Below are 23,206 nucleotides of genomic sequence, written 5' to 3' on the forward strand. Positions count from 1 at the left end.
GAGTTAGATGTTTCCAGATTACTGGTTTAAACTTGTGTCTCCAAATATGCAAATACATTTGCTGTACAGGGCACCCCCTAGTGGCCAGATTTCACAACCACAACTTGCATTTCAGCCCATACACTCGTGCTTCAAGAATCAGTGCCTTAAAGAGACACTGGAAGTGATGATGGTTAACCTCAGGTATATAACAATGAGTTTTTAAAAAAAGGTTGAGAAGCACTGTTCTAAATATTACTTAAAAGATAATTTTTCCCCAGTTGATTTTCAATAAATTCTTTTGTTCTAGATATGATTATTAATCCTGACTATAAAGTTTCATTTCCTTAGATTTTTCAGGATGTCAGTTGTTAGAAGGGGGGAAAAAGTATGTTTATGTAGACTTTGTTCACATAATTAATGTGAAGCCAAATTATAAAGCGTCAAGAGGACAGTTGTAAAGATTCAGCAAAGGCTAATTTTCCACTGAAAATTTTCCTAATTTTCTTCTTAGGAACTTCCATTGTTAGTACTCTGTTATGTAACGGATATGCTTATTCAGTCAACATTATTTCTGATGCCAACTAGGGGGCCTGATTATGAACTGGTATTTTTTTTTTTTTTTTTTTTTAAGAAGTCAGGTCCGTTAAAAATTTTACTTTCTTATTTATTTATTTATTTTTAGCAGTTGCAGACCTGCAGAGGATGTTCCCCACCCCTCCTTCTTTGGAACAGCACCCCGCATTTTCTCCTGTGATGAATTATAAAGATGGGATCAGCTCAGAGACAGTGACAGCATTAGGCATGATGGAAAGCCCAATGGTCAGTATGGTTTCAACACAGCTCACTGAATTCAAGATGGAAGTGGAAGATGGATTAGGAAGTCCCAAGCCAGAGGAAATAAAGGTAATTGCCGGGATATTAACTGTACAAAGACACGCGTGCATGCTCAGACTCAGTCGTGTCCGACTCTGTGCAACCCCATAAACCACAGCCCATCAGGCTCCTCTGTCCGTGAGATTCTCCAAGCAAGAATACCCAGGGATCGAACCCATATCTCTTACATCTCCTGCATTAGCAGACAGACTCTTTACCACTAGCACCACCTGGGAAACCCATACAAAGACAGGGTGATTTTAAAGCACACTTTTCTACAGCTTCTTTAAAATAGTGTTGTCTGTATGCAATATATACATACATTCCTAAGGGTTCTCTGAATTAGACCATGTGGTATGTCACTTGGCATATTAGTGTCTTTTGATTAATTTAAAATGTTGGCATTCACATTTTCCCATTGATCAGATAAGAGAAATAGTGAATTGCAGTCATTTTTGTTGCTGTTTTGGTATGTCCTCAAGTTGTTTACCAGCTTGATCACCAACCCCACTTTGTTGTTACAGGACTTTTCGTACGTGCACAAAGTTCCAACTTTTCAGCCTTTTGTGGGATCCTCCATGTTTGCTCCACTGAAGATGTTGCCGAGCCAATGCCTGCTACCTCTGAAGATTCCTGATGCCTGTCTGTTTCGGCCTTCGTGGGCAATCCCTCCTAAAATTGAACAACTGCCCATGCCACCTGCAGCCACTTTCATTAGAGATGGCTACAAGTATGTACTGGGATTGTGTCAAGTCGCCTGCCATATTTAATAGGATTTTTATCATTTAACCTAAGTATTTACTTTACATGATGACAGCATTTCATTTGAAACTTTATCGGCCATTCATGTTTTTGTGCATATTCTTTTGTGTTGAAAATATTATTTTCTAAACTAAATTTCATATATATGGGAAAATTGAGGTTATTTGTGTAGAGAACCATGGTGTTTATGGTCATTCAGTGTCAAATCAGAGTCTGTCACAGAACCATGCAGTAGATTGGAGTGGGTAATATTTTTAGGGTGATGGTGGTAAGTACTTTGCTATATGTACTTTGATGATTTCAGATGTGTTTACTTAAGGCACTTTAAGGTTAAGTATTCATATGCTAATTTCTATTGCTCACCCCATGTCAAGAAAGCAGCAATAGAACAGTGCTACGATATGGGGGATGGAAAAGGAAGTATTTATCATAGCTTGTATGTATTTCATACTATTTCCAAATAATTTTGACTTCAACAATGCAGAATCAGTTTTCCCTTTGATAATTTCTTAATGACATAATGTAAATACTAAAGAGTGAAAGGCCTGTCAGGACCAAGTAAGCAGTATGTGGATGAGTGGTCTGGGTCCAGCGAACACTAGGCACTGCTGATGCTCAGGTGTTACTGTGGGGCAGTGGGGCGAATGGGGTCAACAGTAGACTGTTTGAGAGTATGTATTGCCCCCTTTAAAGGGACTTTTCTTTTTTTGCTGTTCAACCAGAGGGAGTTGTTCAGGCAGGAATGTGAGAGATTTTAATGTGCATTTCCTTTTTAAAAATATTGATAGTTGGGAATTCCATGGCAGTGCAGTAGTTAGGAATTGGCACTTTCCCTGTGAATGGCCTGGGTTCAATCCCTGGTCAGGGAACTAAAATCCTGCAAGACGTGCCCTCTCCCCACACCAAAGAAAAAATTGTTGACAGTTAATTCAGAGTTACATTCTTAAAGCTAAGACAAATTTATGCTGTAGGTCCAGTCTGTGGGCTACTTTTGTGACCTTGTGTAGAAATCATCTTGATGAAATCAACTTTAATTTTACAAGCAGGCTTTATGCTTAAGTTTGTGTAAAGTCTGTATTGGAATGAAAAACTGTGACTGCGAAGTACTTTAAAATAACCTTAGACTTGGAGAAGTACATGGAGTCATAGGACTCAAATTCCTGCCTCTTTTGTTTAGTCTCTGTATGACCTTAAGGGACCATTTTACTTAGGTCTTCTCCTCTTTAAAATGGAGTTTCAGGCACGAGATTTTTGAATTGCTCTGAGAACCAATGGTTGTAGAAGCAACACTCCACCAACAGTATAAATGTGTGTGCCTAGAAGCACTCTGTAGGGCAGGGCCTGGCTTATTCTTGGTTGCCTTTCTCCAGCTGTGTCCCAGCTTGCTTCATCTCAGACTGGTCTCGCACGGCTGGAGCGACTGGCACATGTGGGTGAGCATGCTGCTCACAAGCAGTGTCACCGCTTCAGAAGCCATTCCACAGCTTAGCCTCTTATACACACAGGCTCCTCAAAACAGTAACACACAGCCCTTTGCTGCATGATAGTTTCTGTGACAGATAATTTAGATCATTGTTTAGGTCTATTAAATCTGTTGTCTGCCACCCCAGATATTCTTGGTATTCTAAACTGGCACTGTTGACAGAACTTTCTGGGATACAGTAAGTATACCTGCACATTCCAGTGTGGCACCCACTACCCTTGTGCTGTAGCTAGGCACGTGGCTCGGTGAGACCAAGACTGAATCTAAGTTCAGCACATGGGGCTGGTGGTTCGCTTACTTCGTGGACTGCACAGCTGTGGACTGTGGGAAGTCCTCCTGCTGTGGTCTCCATCACTGTGTGTGTGTGTGTGTCTGTCTGTCTGTCTGTCTGTCTGTCTGTCTGTCTGTCTGTGTGTGTGGGAAGTCCTCCTGCTGTGGTCTCCATTACTCTGTGTGTGTGTCTGTCTGTCTGTCTGTCTGTCTGTGTGGGAAGTCCTCCTGCTGTGGTCTCCATCATTGTGTGTGTGTGTGTGTCTGTGTCTGTGTCTGTGTGGGAAGTCCTCCTGCTGTGGTGGTCTCCATCACTGTGTGTGTGTGTGTCTGTCTGTCTGTCTGTGTGGGAAGTCCTCCTACTGTGGTCTCCATCACTGTGTGTGTGTGTGTGTGTGTGTGTGTGTGTCTCTGTGTGGGAAGTCCTCCTGCTGTGGTCTCCATCACTGTGTGTGTGTGTGTGTGTGGGAAGTCCTCCTGCTGTGGTCTCCATCACCGTGTGTGTGTATGAAGTCCTCCTGCTGTGGTCTCCATCACCGTGTGTGTGTATGAAGTCCTCCTGCTGTGGTCTCCATCACCGTGTGTGTGTATGAAGTCCTCCTACTGTGGTCTCCATCACTGTGTGTGTGTGTGTATGTGTCTCTGTGTGGGAAGTCCTCCTGCTGTGGTCTCCATCACTCTGTGTGTGTGTGTGTGTGTGTGTGTGTGTGTGTGTGTGTGTGTGTGTGTGGGGAAGTCCTCCTGCTGTGGTCTCCATCACCGTGTGTGTGTATGAAGTCCTCCTGCTGTGGTCTCCATCACTGTGTGTGTGTCTGTGTGGGAAGTCCTCCTGCTGTGGTCTCTATCACTGTGTGTGTGTGTGTGTGTGTGTGTTAGTTGCTCAGTCGTGTCCGACTCTCTGTGATCCCACGAACTGTAGCCCGCCAGGCTCCTCTGTCCATGGACTTCTCCCAGCAAGAATACTGACGTGGTTGCCATGCCCTTCTGCAGAGAATCTCCCCGACCCAGGGGTTGCAGCCTGGCCTCCTGCACCGCAGGCACTCTTCACTGTCCGAGCTGCAGGAGGCCCTCCCGCTTTGCCGCAGACTCACCAGCATGCTCTCGATGCCTCTCACACTTGCCATGCACTGGCTTTTCTTCCTCTTTTTTTTTTCACTGTTGTATATCCAGCAGCTAGCATGGGGTTGGTTGGTCCTCAATTCATTTTTCTTGAATGGGAAAAGTCAGGTTCCTATATACGATAAACCATTTTACTGCCTCGGGAGCAATTTAATTATTTAGGTTTTCAGTTAATCGTTGTAGTTCCGTTTCTGATCTGAACTGCATAATCATTTCAGAGTTTTGTTGAACAGGAAAATTTGAAAGGAGTCCAATTAGAGTAAAGATCATTATTACACAGTTACCGTTTTGCTCTCTGAGATAGCAGTGATTGCTGATCAGGGTTTCTGGGTCACTCGTTATCTGTACTCAAAGACACCACTGTGCCTCAGATTGAACATTTCTTTGCAGAACCTGATTTGGATTTTCAGGTTGGTAGGTTAGGCATAGCTAATTAAAAATCAGAAGAAAGTGATTCAAAGAGCCATTACTTTATGACATTCTTCTTTCAAATTATAAGTGAATGAATATGTACTTTATTGGAGGAACATTAGTTTAAGCACAGTATTAATAGAAGAATTTTAAGCATTTAAAAATCTTATTTCTTTTGATACCTTCTGATTGGAAAGAATGATCCCAGTCTGTTTTATGGGTGCCTCTGAGAATGTAGAACAAGAACATTTTATTACAGTGAGAACATTGTGGACACTGTTTTGTCTTCTTTGTGGCTGTTCCAGACAGAAGTCCCTGCTTATGAGGAAACAGCACAGTGTGATTGTCTCTGGGAATTCAAAATCCTGGTGCTGTTTCGCATGCGGAAAATAGAAAGTGAACCGCAGTTGCCTCCCACAGAAACCTGTTAGCAGTCTGGACACTTTGATGCAGCGTGTATACTTACATGCAGTGACCTGATTAATACTAAGTCCTCTTGGCAGCATGTGTAACATTTGTATTAATTGTAATATATGACTGGCCAATGGGTTCCTCAAATAGAATTCCCTCATGGTCACTCATTACGATAAAAATGCTAGCTAGATAGGATTGCATTTTTTGGAAACTAGAAAAATGTTAAATTTTCATGTGCCTTTGATTATAACTACTGTAGAATCATATGTAGATTATAGCCTCAGAGAACAAGTACACTGGCAGACTTTCAGTCTCAAAAAAGGACAAAATTGTAATTGCAAATTAGATGGGAATTTCATCTATGGTCTTCTAGCTAATTTGGCATCTGAACTCATGTGTTAAAGTTCTATTTAGTAGTTAGAGTTTTTCAGAACTACTTTGTCCAAACCCAGCGTCATGTTTTCGTGTTAAAAATAGTAAAAGTTTCCTCAAAAGATGAAGAGGAGGCTTGCTGAAGTGTGGACTGAGTGGAAGGGCAATGCTATATTGAATTATTCTTCATACCTTGCTGCTTGCTTTTCCACACACTGCACTGACTCCTTTGAATCCCGTAAAAAAATATATAGAAACTGAAATAAACCGAGCGATAGCATGCATAAGTAAGAAATGGCCGGGCCAGGCTGGGGTGCTGAGGTGCGTGTCCGGCACCCGGGACCTGCCTCCTCTTCTCACGCGGTGCCGTCTCTCTTGCAGCAATGTGCCTAGTGTTGGGAGCCTGGCAGATCCAGATTATCTGAACACGCCACAGATGAACACGCCGGTGACGCTCAACAGCGCTGCCCCAGCCAGCAACAGTGGAGCAGGAGTTTTACCGTCCCCAGCAACCCCTCGCTTCTCTGTCCCCACACCACGAACCCCCAGGACCCCAAGGACTCCTAGAGGAGGGGGCACTGCCAGTGGCCAGGGCTCTGTGAAGTATGACAGCACGGACCAGGGCTCACCAGCCTCCACCCCCTCTACCACTCGGCCTCTCAATTCTGTGGAGCCCGCCACCATGCAGCCAATCCCCGAAGCCCACAGCCTCTATGTCACCCTGATTCTTTCTGATTCTGTGATGAACATCTTTAAAGACAGAAACTTTGACAGCTGTTGCATCTGTGCCTGCAACATGAACATCAAAGGGGCGGATGTCGGGCTCTACATCCCCGATTCTTCCAACGAGGACCAGTACCGCTGCACCTGTGGGTTTAGTGCGATCATGAATCGCAAACTTGGTTACAATTCGGGACTCTTCCTGGAAGATGAGTTGGATATTTTTGGGAAGAATTCTGACATTGGTCAGGCTGCCGAAAGGCGTCTAATGATGTGTCAGACCACCTTCCTTCCTCAGATGGAAGGAGCCAGAAAACCCCAGGAGCCACCAATAAGCCTTCTCCTCCTCTTGCAGAACCAACACACACAGCCTTTTGCTTCACTGAGTTTCCTAGACTACATTTCCTCCAACAGTCGCCAGACCCTTCCCTGTGTGAGCTGGAGTTACGACCGGGTGCAAGCAGATAATAATGATTACTGGACGGAATGCTTTAATGCCTTGGAGCAGGGTCGGCAGTATGTGGATAATCCCACGGGTGGCAAAGTGGATGAAGCCCTGGTGAGAAGCGCCACTGTGCACTCCTGGCCTCACAGCAACGGTAGGTTTCCCGGAATACAGATTTACTTTGAGAACTGTCTCGGTGTGACGATAACTTGCACACTTGCCTTTATGTGACAAAATTTTAAATTTTATTTCTTAAAAAATAGACACAACTGAAGTGAGAGCTATCTTGAAATTCGAAATTTAAGGATGGGGAAATGTTTCATGTTGAAACACATTTGGAGAAGAGTAATTATGTTGTGGGATAAAAGTCATCGGGATCAGCAGTCCCTGTCCTTTTTGGCACAAGGGACCGGTTTCATGGGAGACAATTTTTCCATGGACCAGGAGGATATGAGTGATGGGGAGTGGCTGTAAATAAAGATGAAGCTTCACTCGCTTGCTTGGCTCTCACCTGCTGCTGTGCGGCCCAGTTCCTAACAGGCTGCGGACTGGTACTGGTCTGTGGCCGGGGATTGGGAGCCCTGATCTAGATTATACAGACTGATAATCTTCACACCCTTTTGGGTCAAGTTTCCATGATACTTCTTCCAGGAAGCCTTCTGTCCATTTACAGAATACTTTCTCTTGCCTCTGGTTTTCCAGTATTTTGTGTCTCTGGTAACAGTAATCACATTTTACTTTATGTTGTGGCTCCTGGGGCATGTCACTATCTTAAAAAACTCCAGGTGATAAATGTTTTTGGAGTTTGGCTCTAAGAGTGCTGAGCACCTGACTGTTACCTCTTCTTTATTCATTCTCAATCTATGCTGTGGTGTGTCCTGGGGGAAAAAGTGGTGAATGAAAGAGACAAGGTACCTGCCCTCAGGGACTTTCTAATCTATTTTGGAAAATGACATGAATCACATAATTACACAAATAAGCATATAACTGCAAACCATTATAAGTGATGAAAGCATGGGGTTTCAGAGGACACTTCCTTGAAGAAGCAGTGATATTCGAGATTGCAACGCTGGGTACAGGTTAACTGAGGGCAGTGGTGGCGAGCATGGAGGGCCAGAGTTAAGTAGGGTGTGGGGCCTTCAGAGAAGCCCAGAGGCCAGCAGGGCTAGACTGTCAAGAGCCTTTGGGGACATGCTGGGCCCTGGGTCTTCAGATTTAACAAGTCCTTGATGGGTTATGAAGAGACACTGCCATCAGATTTGTGTACTCAGAAACAGTGGACTCTGACTGGAATGTGGACTGAGGATTAGAAAATGGCAAGAGGGGATTGGGGGACACTGAGAAGTTCCTGCAGCAGATGAAAGAAGAACGAGTAGCTTGGCTTAGTGTCCTAGCATAGGAGATGGAAAAGAAGTGGAAACAGTCACGGGACGTTTGGGAGGTATTATGGTGGGACTTGGTAATGCGTTGGGTTTGGGGGGTCAGAGAGAGTGAGATATTAAGGAAGACACCCAGGTTTGTGACTTGTACACCTGGACAGACAGTGCCATGTTGGTCAAAGATGAGTGTTCTGGGGAAGGACTCAAAGATGAGTGTTCAGACTAGGTCTGAAGGTCATAATTGAGTTTGGGAAGTTTTAAAGATCTCCTTTGAGATGTCCAGGTGGACACTTGGGACTTCATGGTGTGGCGCTCAGGGGAAGGGGAGTGGACGGCACATGGATGATAGCCCAGGTCAGGGCGTGGTGAAGGAGGAGGGCTCACTGAGGAGGAGGCAGGCATGGAGCCAGAGGAGGGCCTGCATTTGCTACATTCTGCTGTGTAACCAGGCTCCACCAAGAGAGTGGTCAGCAGGCATTCAGTACGCCCGGCTTCTAAGATAAGTATTAAACGGGTCTTTTGACCACAGTGAGAGCTGTTTTATAACTCCTTAGGTTTAAGTACAGTGCCTTATACTTAGCAGTCCTTGGATTAATGACTGCTGCATGAATTTGTGAATTAAAGTCTTTCCCCTAAAGAATTATGGGTGATTATCTTACATGGTTTCTTTTATTAGATAGTGGCCTTCAGATAGAAAAGCAGTCTGGGTGGGTGGATGAGTAGTGTCATCTTTGGATATGAAGAATAGCATGTTTTATTGCAGATGAGATGTGGGTTCTAAATTTAGATGCTGAAAGTACCAGACGGATTGTGTAAACAAATGATGTGGAGAGCCAGCTTTGCAGAAAAGCAGTGTCCTTCCACAATATCCTTCTGCTTTGTATGCACAGGAATAGAGTTCACAGAGACTCGCCTCTGCTTTTATCTTTCTGTAACCTGTAACTCTCTGGTCTGTCATTCTCCTGCACTGGGCAGAGCCATGGTATAGGAAGCACTGTACTCTTTCTTCACTGTGAGAAGAAGAGCAGCACAGGCTTGCAGATAGAGGCAGTTAACCCTGCTGCACCCTCAGGCAGGCAGCAGTGTCTGGAGGAGGCAGCACCTGGACTCCCACAGGCGGCGGGCACCTAGCAATGTAGTGGTCTCAGCCCCAGGCTTGTCAGATAGTCTTCCAGTTTTTCAAGAGAAGCTGGAAATCCAGATTTGTGTATGAAATTTCCTGAGAAGTCTGTTTCAGTTGAAAAATGAAAACAAAACCTCTGTGCCATCAATTTGCAACCCGTGTTTGATTTGAGGACACACCTGAGAATGTCTTCAGACCCTTAAGCACCCTGTGTTCTAGGTTCAGTTGGTAAATAGGTCACGGGTTTCCATCTGTGCCGCCGTCCTCGTCAGCTGGAGAAGAGGAAAGGAAAGGTCTGCAGGTTCATAGCTGACCACCTCCATCTTCAATACTTCTTTCTTCAGATCTTTTAGGGAATTTGATGAGCATTATAGACCCTCTCCCCACTGGGGAAAAATACACCTGTGTTCATGCAGGCACGTGCAGTTTGGGGAGAGTTTCAGAGGTTTTCATGTTTGAGGTTAAGGAGTCCTCCTGCTAGCAGGAAGAATGTGCGTTCTGAAACTGTGACTCCCCAGCTGTCCTAAGCTGCTTTTTAAATTCCTTTTTCCCACTCATCATATAATCAGATAAACATTAATATTTGTAAACAAATGTAATTAAGAAACTGGACTTCCCTGGCCATCTAGTGGTTAAGAATCCACCTGCTAGTGCAGGGACTCGGGCTTGCTCCTCATCCAGGAGGAACCTGCCTTCCATGGGGCCACGAGGCTGATGCTCCGCAACCACTGAGCCTGCACTCCGGAGCGTGCAGGCCGCAACAAGAGAAGCCACTGCAGTGAGAAGCCCACACACTGCAACTAGAGGACAGCCTCCTCCTGTTCACTGCAGCGAGAAGCCTGGACACAGCAACAAAGACCCAGCATAGCCATACATGCATAAATAACCTTCTCAAAAGTAGTTAAGAAACTAAAAGTAATTTGCCGGGGTCCAGCCCCAGCAGGATCCAGGGGAACCCTCAGGATGAACGGCGTCGGCAAATGAGAGAGAGAGTGAGACAAAGCTCAGGGCTAAGTCTGAAGTTTATTTTTGCACGGCTCCTTTATACCCTTAACAACATCTTTGGGGGAAGTGCATATTGCTTACACACAGGGCATCTCAAAACATTACAGCAGCTTGACCTTCAACAGAAACTGGATGTCACCCACATAATTTTTCGTTCACAAGAGTCTTTCTTATCATTTGGCCTTCAGGCCTGCTAACATTTTATGGCTTGCACCTGGTGTGACTTAAGCAACTTCAGTAGCCGGCCCTGTTTTTCTTAAAATTAATCTATTTTCTTTCTAATAAGCGTCATCTCTATGGGAGCTAGATAGGATTACATTTTTACAGAACAGAAATGCGAAGGACTGCAAAAACAGCAGATATGGCACAAAACAGGCTCTTAATCTAAAAGTTAACTACCTGCAAGAAGTCGCCAGCTAATCTCTATCTAAAGTATTTTCTATGAGGCACATTTGTGGCTATCATGTTTGTGGAGCTTTTCTCACCCCATGAAGGGGCCTGTGTTTCTTTTGTTAGCGTATTGTGCTTAGGATGTTTAGAACAATCAAGAGCATTTTTTGCAGTGAGAGCACATATTTATCACACAAGCCAGAATGCCAGCAAAACGGTTTGAATTGAAGCATTTCCTTCATCCCTGGCCCCTTCATAGGGTACCAGCGTCCAGGAGATTTATTAATTAGGATTTTAAGTTGGTCTTTATTCAGTGAAAGAGGAGCAGGAGAACTTTCGGCAGGCAACACAAGAATCCGCAGCAGGGCAAACAAGAGCAACAGCAGAAATAAGGGGGGAGGATACAGGGTGGGGTAGAGACTGAGGCCAACCTGGAGGGTCCCTTATCCTAGACGGCCTTGCCTGTCAGGTTTTCTCCTCGTGACCTCGTCATGGATGGGGTCCCGGACGGCCTTGCCTGCCTGGTATTTTCTTCATGACCTCGTCACAGGCGGGACCCCCCATAACGGCTCCCAGCAGTAATTATGAAGCAATCATTAAGAAATTTTTGCAGCTCTCTTATGAATACCCTTGGAAACAGGTCTGTATGGTTTTAAAAAGTCAGACCTATTCACCTTTCCACTTTTAGGCAGTTCTATAGTTAGCTTTGATTATATAGAATAACCTTATTTCCCCTTTTATTATTTCCAATAATAATAAAATTTATTACTTACTAAATATTTTAAGTAGACTCTACTGCTAGGGACGTCTCTGTCACGGCCTGTCGCTGAGGTCATGCCAACCCGCCTTGACGGTTCCTGTCCTGTTCCTGTCACTTCTCTTGCAGTGCTGGACATCAGCATGCTGTCCTCCCAAGACGTGGTCCGTACGCTGCTGTCTCTGCAGCCCTTTCTCCAGGACGCCATCCAGAAAAAGCGCACGGGCAGGACCTGGGAGAACATCCAGCACGTGCAGGGGCCACTCACCTGGCAGCAGTTCCACAAGATGGCAGGACGGGGAACCTACGGTAGACCTTTCTCCCTGTTGACAGTCTTTCAGATTTTTTCTTCCGTGAAAAGAGCAGCTTTAGTTACTGTCAAGTCCTTCCTTCGCTGACAAAATAGAATCTTTTCCCTCCTGACTACTAAATTTTATAATCTCCTGTTTTCCAATAGTCAGTTTTGGAGATAATGTTTCTTAATATCTTTGGCATAATCAAGGTCAATGGGGCAAATAATGCCCAACTAGACTATTTGTTAGAATCTCCTCTTCCCAGTCCTCACTGCCATTTCATCTGGATGAGCCTCTGAACTAGTTCTGTCAGCTTCTTTGTAGTCAGGACCATAATGCTTGTCTTAGAGGAAGGTAGATAGTTCTGTTTGGAGAACTAACAATACCTGCTCTAGTCTGCACTCACTGAACCTTTATAAGCATGTTCTGACTCATTTAATTAAGGTTCTTCATCAGGGGCCATTTAATTAGAGGATTTGAAGACTACTTTTAAGAGTATCATGTCAGCCTGCCTGCAATAAAATGTCTGATGCCAGAATTAAGACGAATCGCCAGAGAATTCGCAGTTGTGGAGGTAGGGGGAAACGGACTTGCAAGAGCTTTCCTAAACTGCAGTCTTGTTTTAGGTTCTGAAGAGTCTCCTGAGCCACTGCCCATCCCCACCCTGCTGGTAGGCTACGACAAGGACTTCCTCACCATCTCGCCATTCTCCTTGCCGTTTTGGGAGAGGCTGTTATTGGACCCATACGGGGGCCACCGTGATGTTGCCTATATTGTGGTGTGTCCAGAAAACGAGGCCTTGCTCGAAGGAGCCAAAACTTTCTTCAGGGACTTGAGTGCTGTATATGAGGTGAGAAAGACACGAGAGGTGAAAGTCATCTGAATGATGCAGGTCCTCAGATTGTTTTTAGTTGTGATTAAATTTTAAAGTATAAATACCTTCAAAATAGATCTCCAGGAAAATTTGCACGTAGTTGGAGGATGAAGAAAAGGATAAGTTGGCAAGTTTTTCAGGAAGTACATTGTTTTCCCATCATAGCTTTATATGTTATTAGATTGAAAAGATTTTCCTCTACCAGCCTTACTAGACATCTTAAAATCCCATCAGCTGTTTTGTCCCCCGTTTATGTGCTTGAGTTTAAAAGGACTGCTCACCGGGGGATAGTGGTTGTTTGGAAGATGAACTTTACAAAAACAAAGCACATCTACTCTTGGGGGTGGGAGGGAGTTCCTGAAAACAGCATAAGAATGTTTAGCTGGAAAACTCCTGAATCATATAGAAGTTTAATGACTCATATCCCTGTTATGTTTTATTTAAACATCTTAATACTTAGTTTTGGTACAGATTAATAATGTAATAACCCTAGTAATGTTAGATAATTTTGTATATTTAGTATATAAACTCCTGTTACTTTTGAAAAATTAGAATCATATCTGTCTTTAAAGAGTTAGTGTACATTTCTTCTGCTAAAGTACATATACACTAAAGTTTTTGTACCTTATACTCCTAATTAATCTTCATATTTGATGAGAGTAAATGAAATTAGTGTTTATAAAGTGTTTGGAGCTGTGATATATTATAAGCATTACAAAAGTGTTTATTAAATAAGATGCCAAGTTGAATTTCAAAAATATTCCATAACAGAAATTGACCATCTATAAATGTATGAGTACACATGAAATGGTAAACTTACATGTTGCTTCAAAGAAAAGAGAAGACGCTTATGTCTGAAATAACGGCATCAATTAAGCCACTGAAGGAAATCCTTGGAAACAGTAATTTCTAAACAGTGCCTGGTCCATGATGCGTAATAATACTAAATCACAATTACCCTAATGCAGAAAACTTGTCTAAGCAATTTTAAAGCCCAGTCATTCTTTTGAATGAAGCTCTCAGCATAAGTTACAGAACATAAAAGGATTACCTGATCACTTCAGAATTGCTCTTTTGGCAGTAATACATACCTGCTTCAGAGGAGTGTATACTAGAGGATTTTTTAGAAGCTTGGTTAGCCTTCTGTTCATCAGCTCTAGTATGGGCTAGTTAATATGGGCTCTCCTGCCAGTGAACATGTAGTTAAGTAGCTTACTTTTTGCAGATATATTGTATTCATTCTTTACCATAAGCACCCCTTTAATGTTCTGGAGGTTAATAACGGGATCTCATTGTGCTAAAACAACGATTTACTTTTAAAAGCATGTCCACTGCTTTAGTGGCCTCTGCTCTTGGGGAATCTCCAAATGTAACAGTGTAACAGGTGGCCCATACAATGTTAGTGTTATCTTATGGGAGAACATCCAGAGTAGAGATTACTTAAGAGAGTTCAGTGGACTATGTCTCCGTCAGCCTTTGTAGGCAGGAATCTGGCTCTTTATTTGACCATTAGCAGTCAGGTAGCGCTCAGCAGTGTTCCCTTGTGTGGGAGGAGGTGCTTGGGGTGAAGAAGCCTTTATTTTTTTCTTCAGAAAGAACATTTTTCCTTAGAGAGGCTAGTCCAGGGTTTGGAGAGACAAGAGAGCAGATTCAAATACATTACTGGTCTGGTTGCATGTGGCAATGCTGAGAGAAGGAGGAAGAGGCCTCCACGTGTATGTCAGGTGTCTCAGCGGCTGACGGTGCGCTCTGAGGAGGGAGGGTCCCGGTTCTGAGTGGGGTCTGCTGTGTTCTGTCAGATGTGCCGGCTCGGGCAGCACAAGCCCATCTGCAAAGTGCTGCGCGACGGGATCATGCGTGTGGGGAGGACCGTGGCGCAGAAGCTGACGGAAGAGCTCGTGAGCGAGTGGTTCAGCCAGCCGTGGGGCAGCGAGGAGAGTGACAATCATTCCAGACTCAAACTTTACGCGCAAGTTTGCCGCCATCACCTAGGTAAATGGGGATATACATGACAAAGTCAAATTTGAGATATGGAATAGCAGATTGTTTCCCCCTTCCCCCATTCTTGACTGAAAAAATCCCATGGACAGAGAGGAGCCTGACGGGCTACCGTCCATGGGGTCACAAAGAATCGTACGTGACCGAGCGCACAATCTTTTTGTTCTAAGTAGTTATATGCTAGTTTTAATGTGCACATATATTCTTGAAAAGCTATTTAAAGTAGTTTTAATGTGCACATATATTCTTGAAAAGCTATTTAAAGTAGCCTAAAGAAGTCATATCTAGTTTACTCCACATTTCGAAAATGTAGCAGCATGATTTGGTATTAACTGGTTAATTTTAACCCAGATTCTCAAGAGAATCTTAGACCTAGCTTATAAGGTGTTAAACACATAGGAGCATAATATACCATGATGTCTGTAGAATACATGGCCTCTCAGTTTTTAGTGAAGGTGTGTGGAATTGGTCTGAAAGGAAAATGATTGGTTTTCCTGTAAATGAAATGGTTTTCTCCTTTTTCTTCTGTTCTTCAAATAAGACTCTTCCAGAGTTTATAATAAGTAGCTCCATGTTTACTTCCTGTATACAAGCTTGCGTTCCGGTGTGGAGATAGCATTTTGGGTGTCAGAACCAGAGTATTGCAGCCTGGAAGCATAGCTCTTCAGAAGGTGACTGTTCTGAGTGTCTGTATCAGCCAGGCCTGCAGAACGTCCCTGAGGGCACCTCTCTGTGTATCCTCTTTCAGCACCTTATCTGGCCACTCTGCAGCTCGACAGCAGCCTGTTGATCCCACCTAAGTACCAGACCCCACCAGCAGCAGCACAGGCGCAAGTTCCACCTGGGAGCACTGGGCCTTTGGCTTCAAATCCAGGCTCGGCCACACCCTCAGCGGGCAGTGCGTTTAATCCCACCTCCAACGGCAGTTCTCTGAACCCGGCTGCAAGCAGTTCTGCCTCTGGCTCCGCCGGGCCCCCGGTCTCCACATCCGCCTCTGCTCCCGTCATCAACCAGATCAGCACTACCTCTTCCTCAGGATTCAGTGGTAGTGTCGGGGGGCAGAACCCCAGCACCGGGGCCAGCGCTGCAGAGAGAACACAAGGGAACCTGGGCTGTGCTGGAGACAGCGAGCCCGGGCAGAGCTCCTCGCAGCCCTCCCAGGACGGACAGGAAAGGTACGGTACTCTGAGCCGAGTGGCTTCGACTTGGACCCCTGGGCTACTCTTCCTCTGTGCCCCCAGCCCCCTCAACTTCACGCGTCTCTAAACCTAGTGAAGTGCTGTATTTCTATTCTTCCCCCAAGAAGGTAACAACTGTCAGTCTATAGTTCAGTGTTAAGAAATTTGAGAACTTCTTATAAACTTACTAGTAATTATTGTATTACTAGTATAATAGTATCTACTAATTAATATACTTAGTGTAATTAATATTACTATTAATACTATATGAATAATATTTCTCTGGTGGCTCAGTGGTAAAGAATCTGCCTGCAATGCAGGAGACCCAGGTTCAATCCCTGGGTTGGGAAGATGCCCTGGAGAAGGGAATGGCAAACCCCTCCAGTATTCTTGCCTGGAGAATCCCATGGACAGAGGAGCCTGGTGGGCTACAGTTGGACAGAGTCCAACACAACTGAGTGACTAACATTTTCACTTTCAACCTCTTCGTATTAATATAACAGCATTATAAAACATCTTCGTAGAAGGAAATCATGGGGGTGAAAAGAGATCTCCTATTTTAGATAAGCACATTGTCATTTTCCATCTATCTTGGTGCCAACTGACTTGGTTTGCCTTCATTTTGTTCCCTGTTGATGTTGCATTTACTCTGTAATCACTGTCCAGGGAGTCAGTCTGCTCTTGAGTTGATGTATTTTTTATAATTTATGTTGCGCATCTCATAAGTGGCTCTGTTTGCAGTGTTACAGAAAGGGAGAGAATAGGAATTCCCACGGAGCCCGACTCTGCAGACAGCCAAGCCTACCCTCCCGCTGTTGTCATTTACATGGTGGACCCCTTTCACGTACACTGCGGAGGAAGACTCCACTTGTGGAAATTTTTGGCTTTTGAGTTTGATGCGCTGCTACACAGAAATGCTGGATAATTTACCTGAGCATATGAGAAATTCTTTCATTCTCCAGGTAACGAACTGCAAGTTTATTTACTTTGTTGTTATTTTTATGAAAGTAAATACATTAAAAAAAAAAATGTATGTATTAAAAAAAATTATTCTTAATTCTTCCTTTTAGATTCAGACATTATTAGTTAGTATTTTGATGTTTCTCTAACCTCTTTTCTGTGTTTGTTTACACAATTGAGATCATATTTTCATGTAATTTTTTTTCTACCGTTTCACTGTTTTAGCAATCTAGTGGTTGGGATTATGTGCTTCCAGTGCCGGAGCCAGGTTCAGCCCCTGGTTGGGGAACTAGGGTCCTGAAAACTGCATAGCATGACCAATAAATAAATGAATACTGCCATTATAAACATCTTTATGTGTAATCTCTCTTTGATAAAGATACTGGTAAATAATGCCAGATTCCTTTCCCAAAAGATTATACTTTAATTTATGGTTCTTTCAGAAGTGAATGAGCATGCTCATTTTCACTGCACCTTTGCCAGCTTCATAGTGTAATAATTTTTTAAGCTTATAATTTAATAGGTGAAAAATAATGGGTGTTTAGATTTTTGTATTGTTGTCCGTTTTAACTCAAGTCATTTCTATAGAATTAATTTAAAGCTCCTGGAGTAGTCTGTTGATAGTTTTTCGTTGAAGTTTTGTGTCTCACATGATTAGACAATAATCCCAGTGATGCCATGCATATTAAATGTAGATGTGATAGAACTGAGAAATATATTTAAAAGCAAGTTTTAAAATTTGAGGGCATGGCAACGATAAATTGAGAATTTATCCCTAAAATGGGAACAGGGTAATTTATAAGTGACAATGTAACTTGCCTAGCAGAGTGACACCTTTTCTTAAACTGCTGTTATTTGTAATATAAGACTTTGTGTCAAAAAAAAAAAGACTTTGTGTCACTGAAAGGAATTAAGATTGGATTATATTATGTTTGGCATTTCTGTATTTTAAGACTAAAGTTTCCTCCCCATTCAAATAAAGAATTCATACCATTTCCTTTTCCAGCTGCCTTGTTAGCATATTAGATCTGTTCCCATTCTTGTTTGTATTTCTGCCTGTAGATTGTGCCTTGCCAGTACATGCTGCAGACAATGAAGGATGAGCAAGTTTTCTACATTCAATACTTGAAGTCCATGGCATTTTCAGTGTACTGCCAATGCAGGCGACCTCTGCCTACACAGATCCACATTAAATCCCTCACAGGATTCGGGCCTGCCGCCAGCATTGAGATGACTCTCAAGAACCCAGAGGTAGGCAGCAGCAGGGCAGAAATTTGCAAAGACTGCTTTTATACTAAAGATGTAAGCCAGGAGAGTTACTTGCTTGTTCTGTCTTCTCCCTTTACATAAGAGTGGTAGATTTCTCTAATCCTTAAGTTGAAATGGAGGAGGTAACGTCTCTGAACTTGTATTTTTTGAGAAAGGAGGCAAGCAAACTCCTGCTTTTTTCTTGATGTAAGACCTAAGGCAACAACACACTTACCCTTCTTACTTACTATTTTACTTATTAATTTCAGCTTTCCTATATTTATTTTGCTCATTATTTTTGGAAGCTGATCTGTTCTTGAATCAGTCTCTACCTCTACCTCCCCCAGCTCTTTCCTCCTGGAGCAGCTGTTGTGTGTGTTCACTACACGGGCTGCTCACCTTCTGACGCTTCTCTTCCCCTGGTCTCTGTGCTTCTGGATGAATGTGTTTTCTCTCCATCTTCCTAACCCTGTCTTCCACAGATGTGTACCTCCAAAACACCGAGGCAAACATTCTTTAAACAGGAGTTGTCCACTGCTGTTGTTTTACTAGATCATCTTTTCCTGAAGACAGATGTACAGGGCAGTGTTGAGGACTTTCAAAGCCTTCAAAAATCAATTCCACAACTTTTGCATGAAAAATTACCCATTAATAAGAGCCAGCAAACGCCGCTTTACTGTTAGAGAACTTAATACCCAAAACTGCTAATTTTAGTTGGTAATGTTTTTCTGGAAAACTAAAAAGAAAAAAAGACAATGTACTACTTAATACCACATTTGTTGTAACTTGGTTCAAGTCAGCTTGGTCCCAAGGACGGGAACTGCTTAGCTGACAGCTTACATCCACTCTGGGGTTATAGGAAAGTTCTGTCTTTGGCAATTTTAGGTTAGTTGGTTGAGTTTGTGTTTTTTTTACTTTGGTGAGCAAGTCATCTATTTTCTCTACTACTAGCTTTTTCTAGAATTGTAATAAATCTGTTTCTACTTCTTATTTGTGCCTGGAAATTATGAGTTTGTCCTTTCTGTTTACACTTTAAATCTCTTAGTTCTTTACCTCTTGTGGTTATTGTGCAGTTCAGATGCAGTCATTCCTTATGCTTTCGTAAGAAGCTATCACAATTTCAAGTGACAGCTAATAGCAGTCTGCATTTTCATAGAAGTGAGTAAAGGCTGACTACCTATATTAAGATATCCCAAGGCATTATGTAATGTTTTAAAAGATTATATAACATACTGGCAGAACACTGTGAGAGTTCATGAGACAAAGTGAGGCTCAGATGAAAATATGTCGCAAAAATATGCTTTCTTCCTTTTGCTTTGGAACAGGAAGAGAGAGATCAATTGTTTGGCTTAATTAAAAACCTAAGAACCAAACATTATGAATACTTACTGAGGCCCGTAAATCTTCGCTTGCATTAAGGCACTGGCCCACTGCTCGGTGTGGCCTCTCTTCAGTCTGCAGGGAGAATTCTGTACTTTCACCCAGCGGCTGAAGCCGAGTGTCTGCCGCGTGCCGGACTCCGCATTAGGTGTCGGCTGTGCAGCGGTCAACGCGATGCTAGTCCTCTGCTTCCAGGGGTTCTCGGTTTCTGCAGTGGCACAGCCTCATGCAAGCTCCTGGCAGCCACTATTCCACTTGCTGTCTCTGTACAGTTGCCTGTTCTGGATGTTTTATGTAAATGGATTCATCCCATACATAAGCTTTTATGTCTGGCTTCTTTCATTTAACATGATATTTTCAAGGTTCCTCCATGTTATAGCACATATGACACTTCTATGGCTAAATAATACTCCATTATATGGATGGACCACAACTTGTTTATCCCATTAGTGGATGGATGTGTGGACTTTTCCACTTTCTGGCTATTGTGACTAATGCTGCTCTAAATAGCTGTGTATGAGTTTTTATGTGACTATAGAATTCACGGGTTGGCAACTCTTGACTATGGGCTAAACCCAGCCTGCAGCCTGCATGTGTATGAGCAGCCAGATAGGAGTGACGGTTACATTTTTACAAAGAGAGGATTATGTGAAAGAGACTCACAAGGCCTAAATATTTGCTATCTGGTCCTTTACAGAAGTTTGCTGACCCCTGCTGTAGTCTACTAAACACTGATACGTATGTAATAGCTGTAAACAAAAAGGTTAAATTTCGTCACAGTTCATCTAAAATATTTGTCTTAGGTAACAGCTAATGCTTTGATTTCTTAAATTGCACACACACACACACACACACACACAGTAAAGTATAACATACACACAGAAAAGTGCCCAGTCTTAAGTGTTCAGTTCAGTTCAGTCGCTCAGTCGTGTCCGACTCTTTGCCACCCCATGAATCGCAGCATGCCAGGCCTCCCTGTCCATCACCAACTTCCAGATTCCATCCAAACCCATGTCCATCGAGTTGGTGATGCCATCCAACCATCTCATCCTCTGTCGTCCGCTTCTCCTGCCCTCAATCTTTCCCAGCATCAGGGTCTTTTCAAATGAGTCAGCTCTTCGAATCAGGTGGCCAAAGTATTGGGAGTTTCAGCTTCAACATTAGTCCTTCCAATGAACACTGAGGACTGATCTCCATTAGGATGGACTGGTTGGATCTCCTTGCAGTCCAAGGGGCTCTCAAGAGTCTTCTCCAACACCACAGTTCAAAAGCATCAATTCTTCAGTGCTCAGCTTTCTTTATTAGAGTCCAACTCTCACATCCATACATGACCACTGGAAAAACCATAGCCTTGACTAGACGGACCTTTGTGGACAAAGTAATGTCTCTACTTTTTAATATGCTGTCTAGGTTGGTCATAACTTTCCTGCCAAGGAGCAAGCATCTTTTAATTTCATGGCTGCAATCACCATCTGCAGTGATTTTAAAACCCAGAAAAATAAAGTCAGCCACTGTTTCCCCATCCATTTCCCATGAAGTGATGGGACCAGATGCCATGATCTTAGTTTTCTGAATGTTGAGCTTTAAGCCAACTTTTTCACTCTCCTCTTTCACTTTCATCAAGAGGCTCTTCAGTTCTTCTTCACTTTCTGCCATAAGGGTGGTGTCATCTGCATATCTGAGGTTATTGATATTTCTCCCAGCAATCTTGATTCTAGCTTGTGCTTCCTCCAGCCCAGCATTTCTCATGTTGTCCTATGCATATAAGTTAAATAAGCAGGGTGACAATATAAAGCTTTGACATACTCCTTTTCCTATTTGGAACCAGTGTGTTGTTCCACATCCAGTTCTGACTGTTGCTTCCTGACATGCATACAGATTTCTCAGGAGGCAGGTCAGGTGGTCTGGTATTCCCATCTCTTTCAGAATTTTCCACAGTTTATTGTGATCCACACAGTCAAAGGCTTTGGCATAGTCAATAAGTGTACTGCTTGCTGAATTTCTATAAGTAAAAAGATTATGAAACCTAGAGCCAGAAATAAAGCATAACAAGCATCTATCTCTAACATCCCTTCTAGTCACTCCAGTGAGGATCACTATTTTGACTTGTAACAATGTAATTTTGCCTGTCTTTTGGCTTTTTTATAAATGGAATTATAATTTGCAATCTTTTGTGTGACTTCTTTTATTCAGTGTTGCAAATTACCCATTTTGTTGCTTGTGGTAGTTTTTTCATTCTCTTGGCCATTTAATATTCTGCTTGTGTAACTTTATCACAGCTTATCATCCATTTTACTATTGATGGTTATTTAGGTTGTTTTCTCTTCTGAGCTTTTTCTTTTTAATTTAAAAACTAAAAGTAGAAGTTTTTATTGAGTTCTTTAAATTACTACTCTATATTTTTCTTCTTACTAGAAAAGTTTTTAACCAACCATTCTTAACTTGACCAAAATTTTAAAAAGCAAAGATATTTTGTAAATGTGTCGCAGACACAGGTGACAGAACCCTACTTTTTCTAAGAGGACCTTCATCTGAATAAAGTCATGAGTTTTTAAGTAAGCCTCCACCAAGTCTTCTGGTAATTGAACAGAAGCAAGCCCACCATGGTCCATGGAAGATGGGTTAGACAGACAGGTGTTCTTTCAGTTTTTCCATAATTTCATTCATTTTGTTTCCTGGAATTAACATCACAGTTCGCAGGGCTTCATTGGTACATCATCAAAGGATCATCGGCCTCCCAGACACGTGTCACTCTCCTCCTGCACTGAGCAGTTGAATTTCTGGATTGCCTTCTCGTAGAAAAATTCTTCTTCTGCATTTGCAAACACTAACTCATGTTTTTTTTTGGTTGCTCCATTTCTTTTTGGAATTGCTTTTTCCTGCTTCCACAAACATCTTGCTAATCAGAAGGTAGACGTAACACTTCCCACATGGCTTGTTAGTTCTGTGTGCCTTTTTCTGAGCTATTAAAATGGATACTGTTATGAACATGCTTATACTTGTCCTTGGTCAGCATATATGTGCATTTGCGGGGTGGGGGGTCAGAGGGTACATGTTCGTTCAGCTTTTACAGCTGCTATCAATACTTCTCCAAAGCACAGCATATACCAGCAGTGAGAGAGAGTCCTGGTCACCCTGTTCTCATGAGTACTTGATGTTGTCTGTCTTGTATTTCAGACATTCTGGTGGGTATGTAGTGGTTTTAATCCACTTGCCTAATGACTAAGTTGGGCCAGTTACTTATTTTCATAGGAAATTCTGGCTTGATTGAGTTCCCTAGCTCATGTAACTTATACAGTCTTTTTGTATCATTATTTATTTATAGGACTAGTCGGTGTGCAGTCTGTTATCATTTCTCCCTGTTGGTTTCCCTCAGTGCTATATGGGTTTTGTTGTGAACACCGAGTTGAGTTGCTCTGTGTTGTTACTGATTCTGATTTTCTTATTTCAGCGGCCCAGCCCGATCCAGCTTTACTCCCCTCCTTTTATATTGGCCCCAATCAAAGACAAGCAGACAGAGCTGGGAGAGACACTTGGTGAAGCGAGCCAGAAATACAACGTGCTCTTTGTCGGCTATTGTCTGTCTCATGACCAGCGCTGGCTTTTGGCTTCCTGCACTGACCTCCATGGAGAATTATTAGAAACTTGTATTGTAAATATTGCTTTACCAAACAGGTGAGGAGCCTTGGTGTTTGTGGTGCACATGACCTGACACTGTGCCTTTTCTCAGCTAATGGATCTTTCTAACTCTCCTACCCAAATGCAGTGGG

At 42.9% G+C, this 23,206-nt stretch overlaps 1 protein-coding gene across 1 annotated transcript in view; it reads left to right on the forward strand.

Annotated features, from left to right (window-relative positions):
• MED13L (mediator complex subunit 13L) overlaps positions 1-23,206 on the forward strand; it is a 281,837-nt gene that overhangs the window by 246,974 nt on the left and 11,657 nt on the right. The window contains 11 exon segments of the mRNA XM_070475321.1: positions 665-885; positions 1,380-1,585; positions 6,068-7,005; positions 11,635-11,814; positions 12,425-12,648; positions 14,472-14,664; positions 15,419-15,845; positions 16,590-16,683; positions 16,685-16,810; positions 17,871-18,059; positions 22,888-23,111. Coding sequence (XP_070331422.1) covers positions 665-885; positions 1,380-1,585; positions 6,068-7,005; positions 11,635-11,814; positions 12,425-12,648; positions 14,472-14,664; positions 15,419-15,845; positions 16,590-16,683; positions 16,685-16,810; positions 17,871-18,059; positions 22,888-23,111 — 3,022 coding nt within the window.

The sequence above is a fragment of the Odocoileus virginianus genome, chromosome 12 (assembly GCF_023699985.2).
Source record: "Odocoileus virginianus isolate 20LAN1187 ecotype Illinois chromosome 12, Ovbor_1.2, whole genome shotgun sequence".
NCBI lineage: Eukaryota > Metazoa > Chordata > Mammalia > Artiodactyla > Cervidae > Odocoileus > Odocoileus virginianus.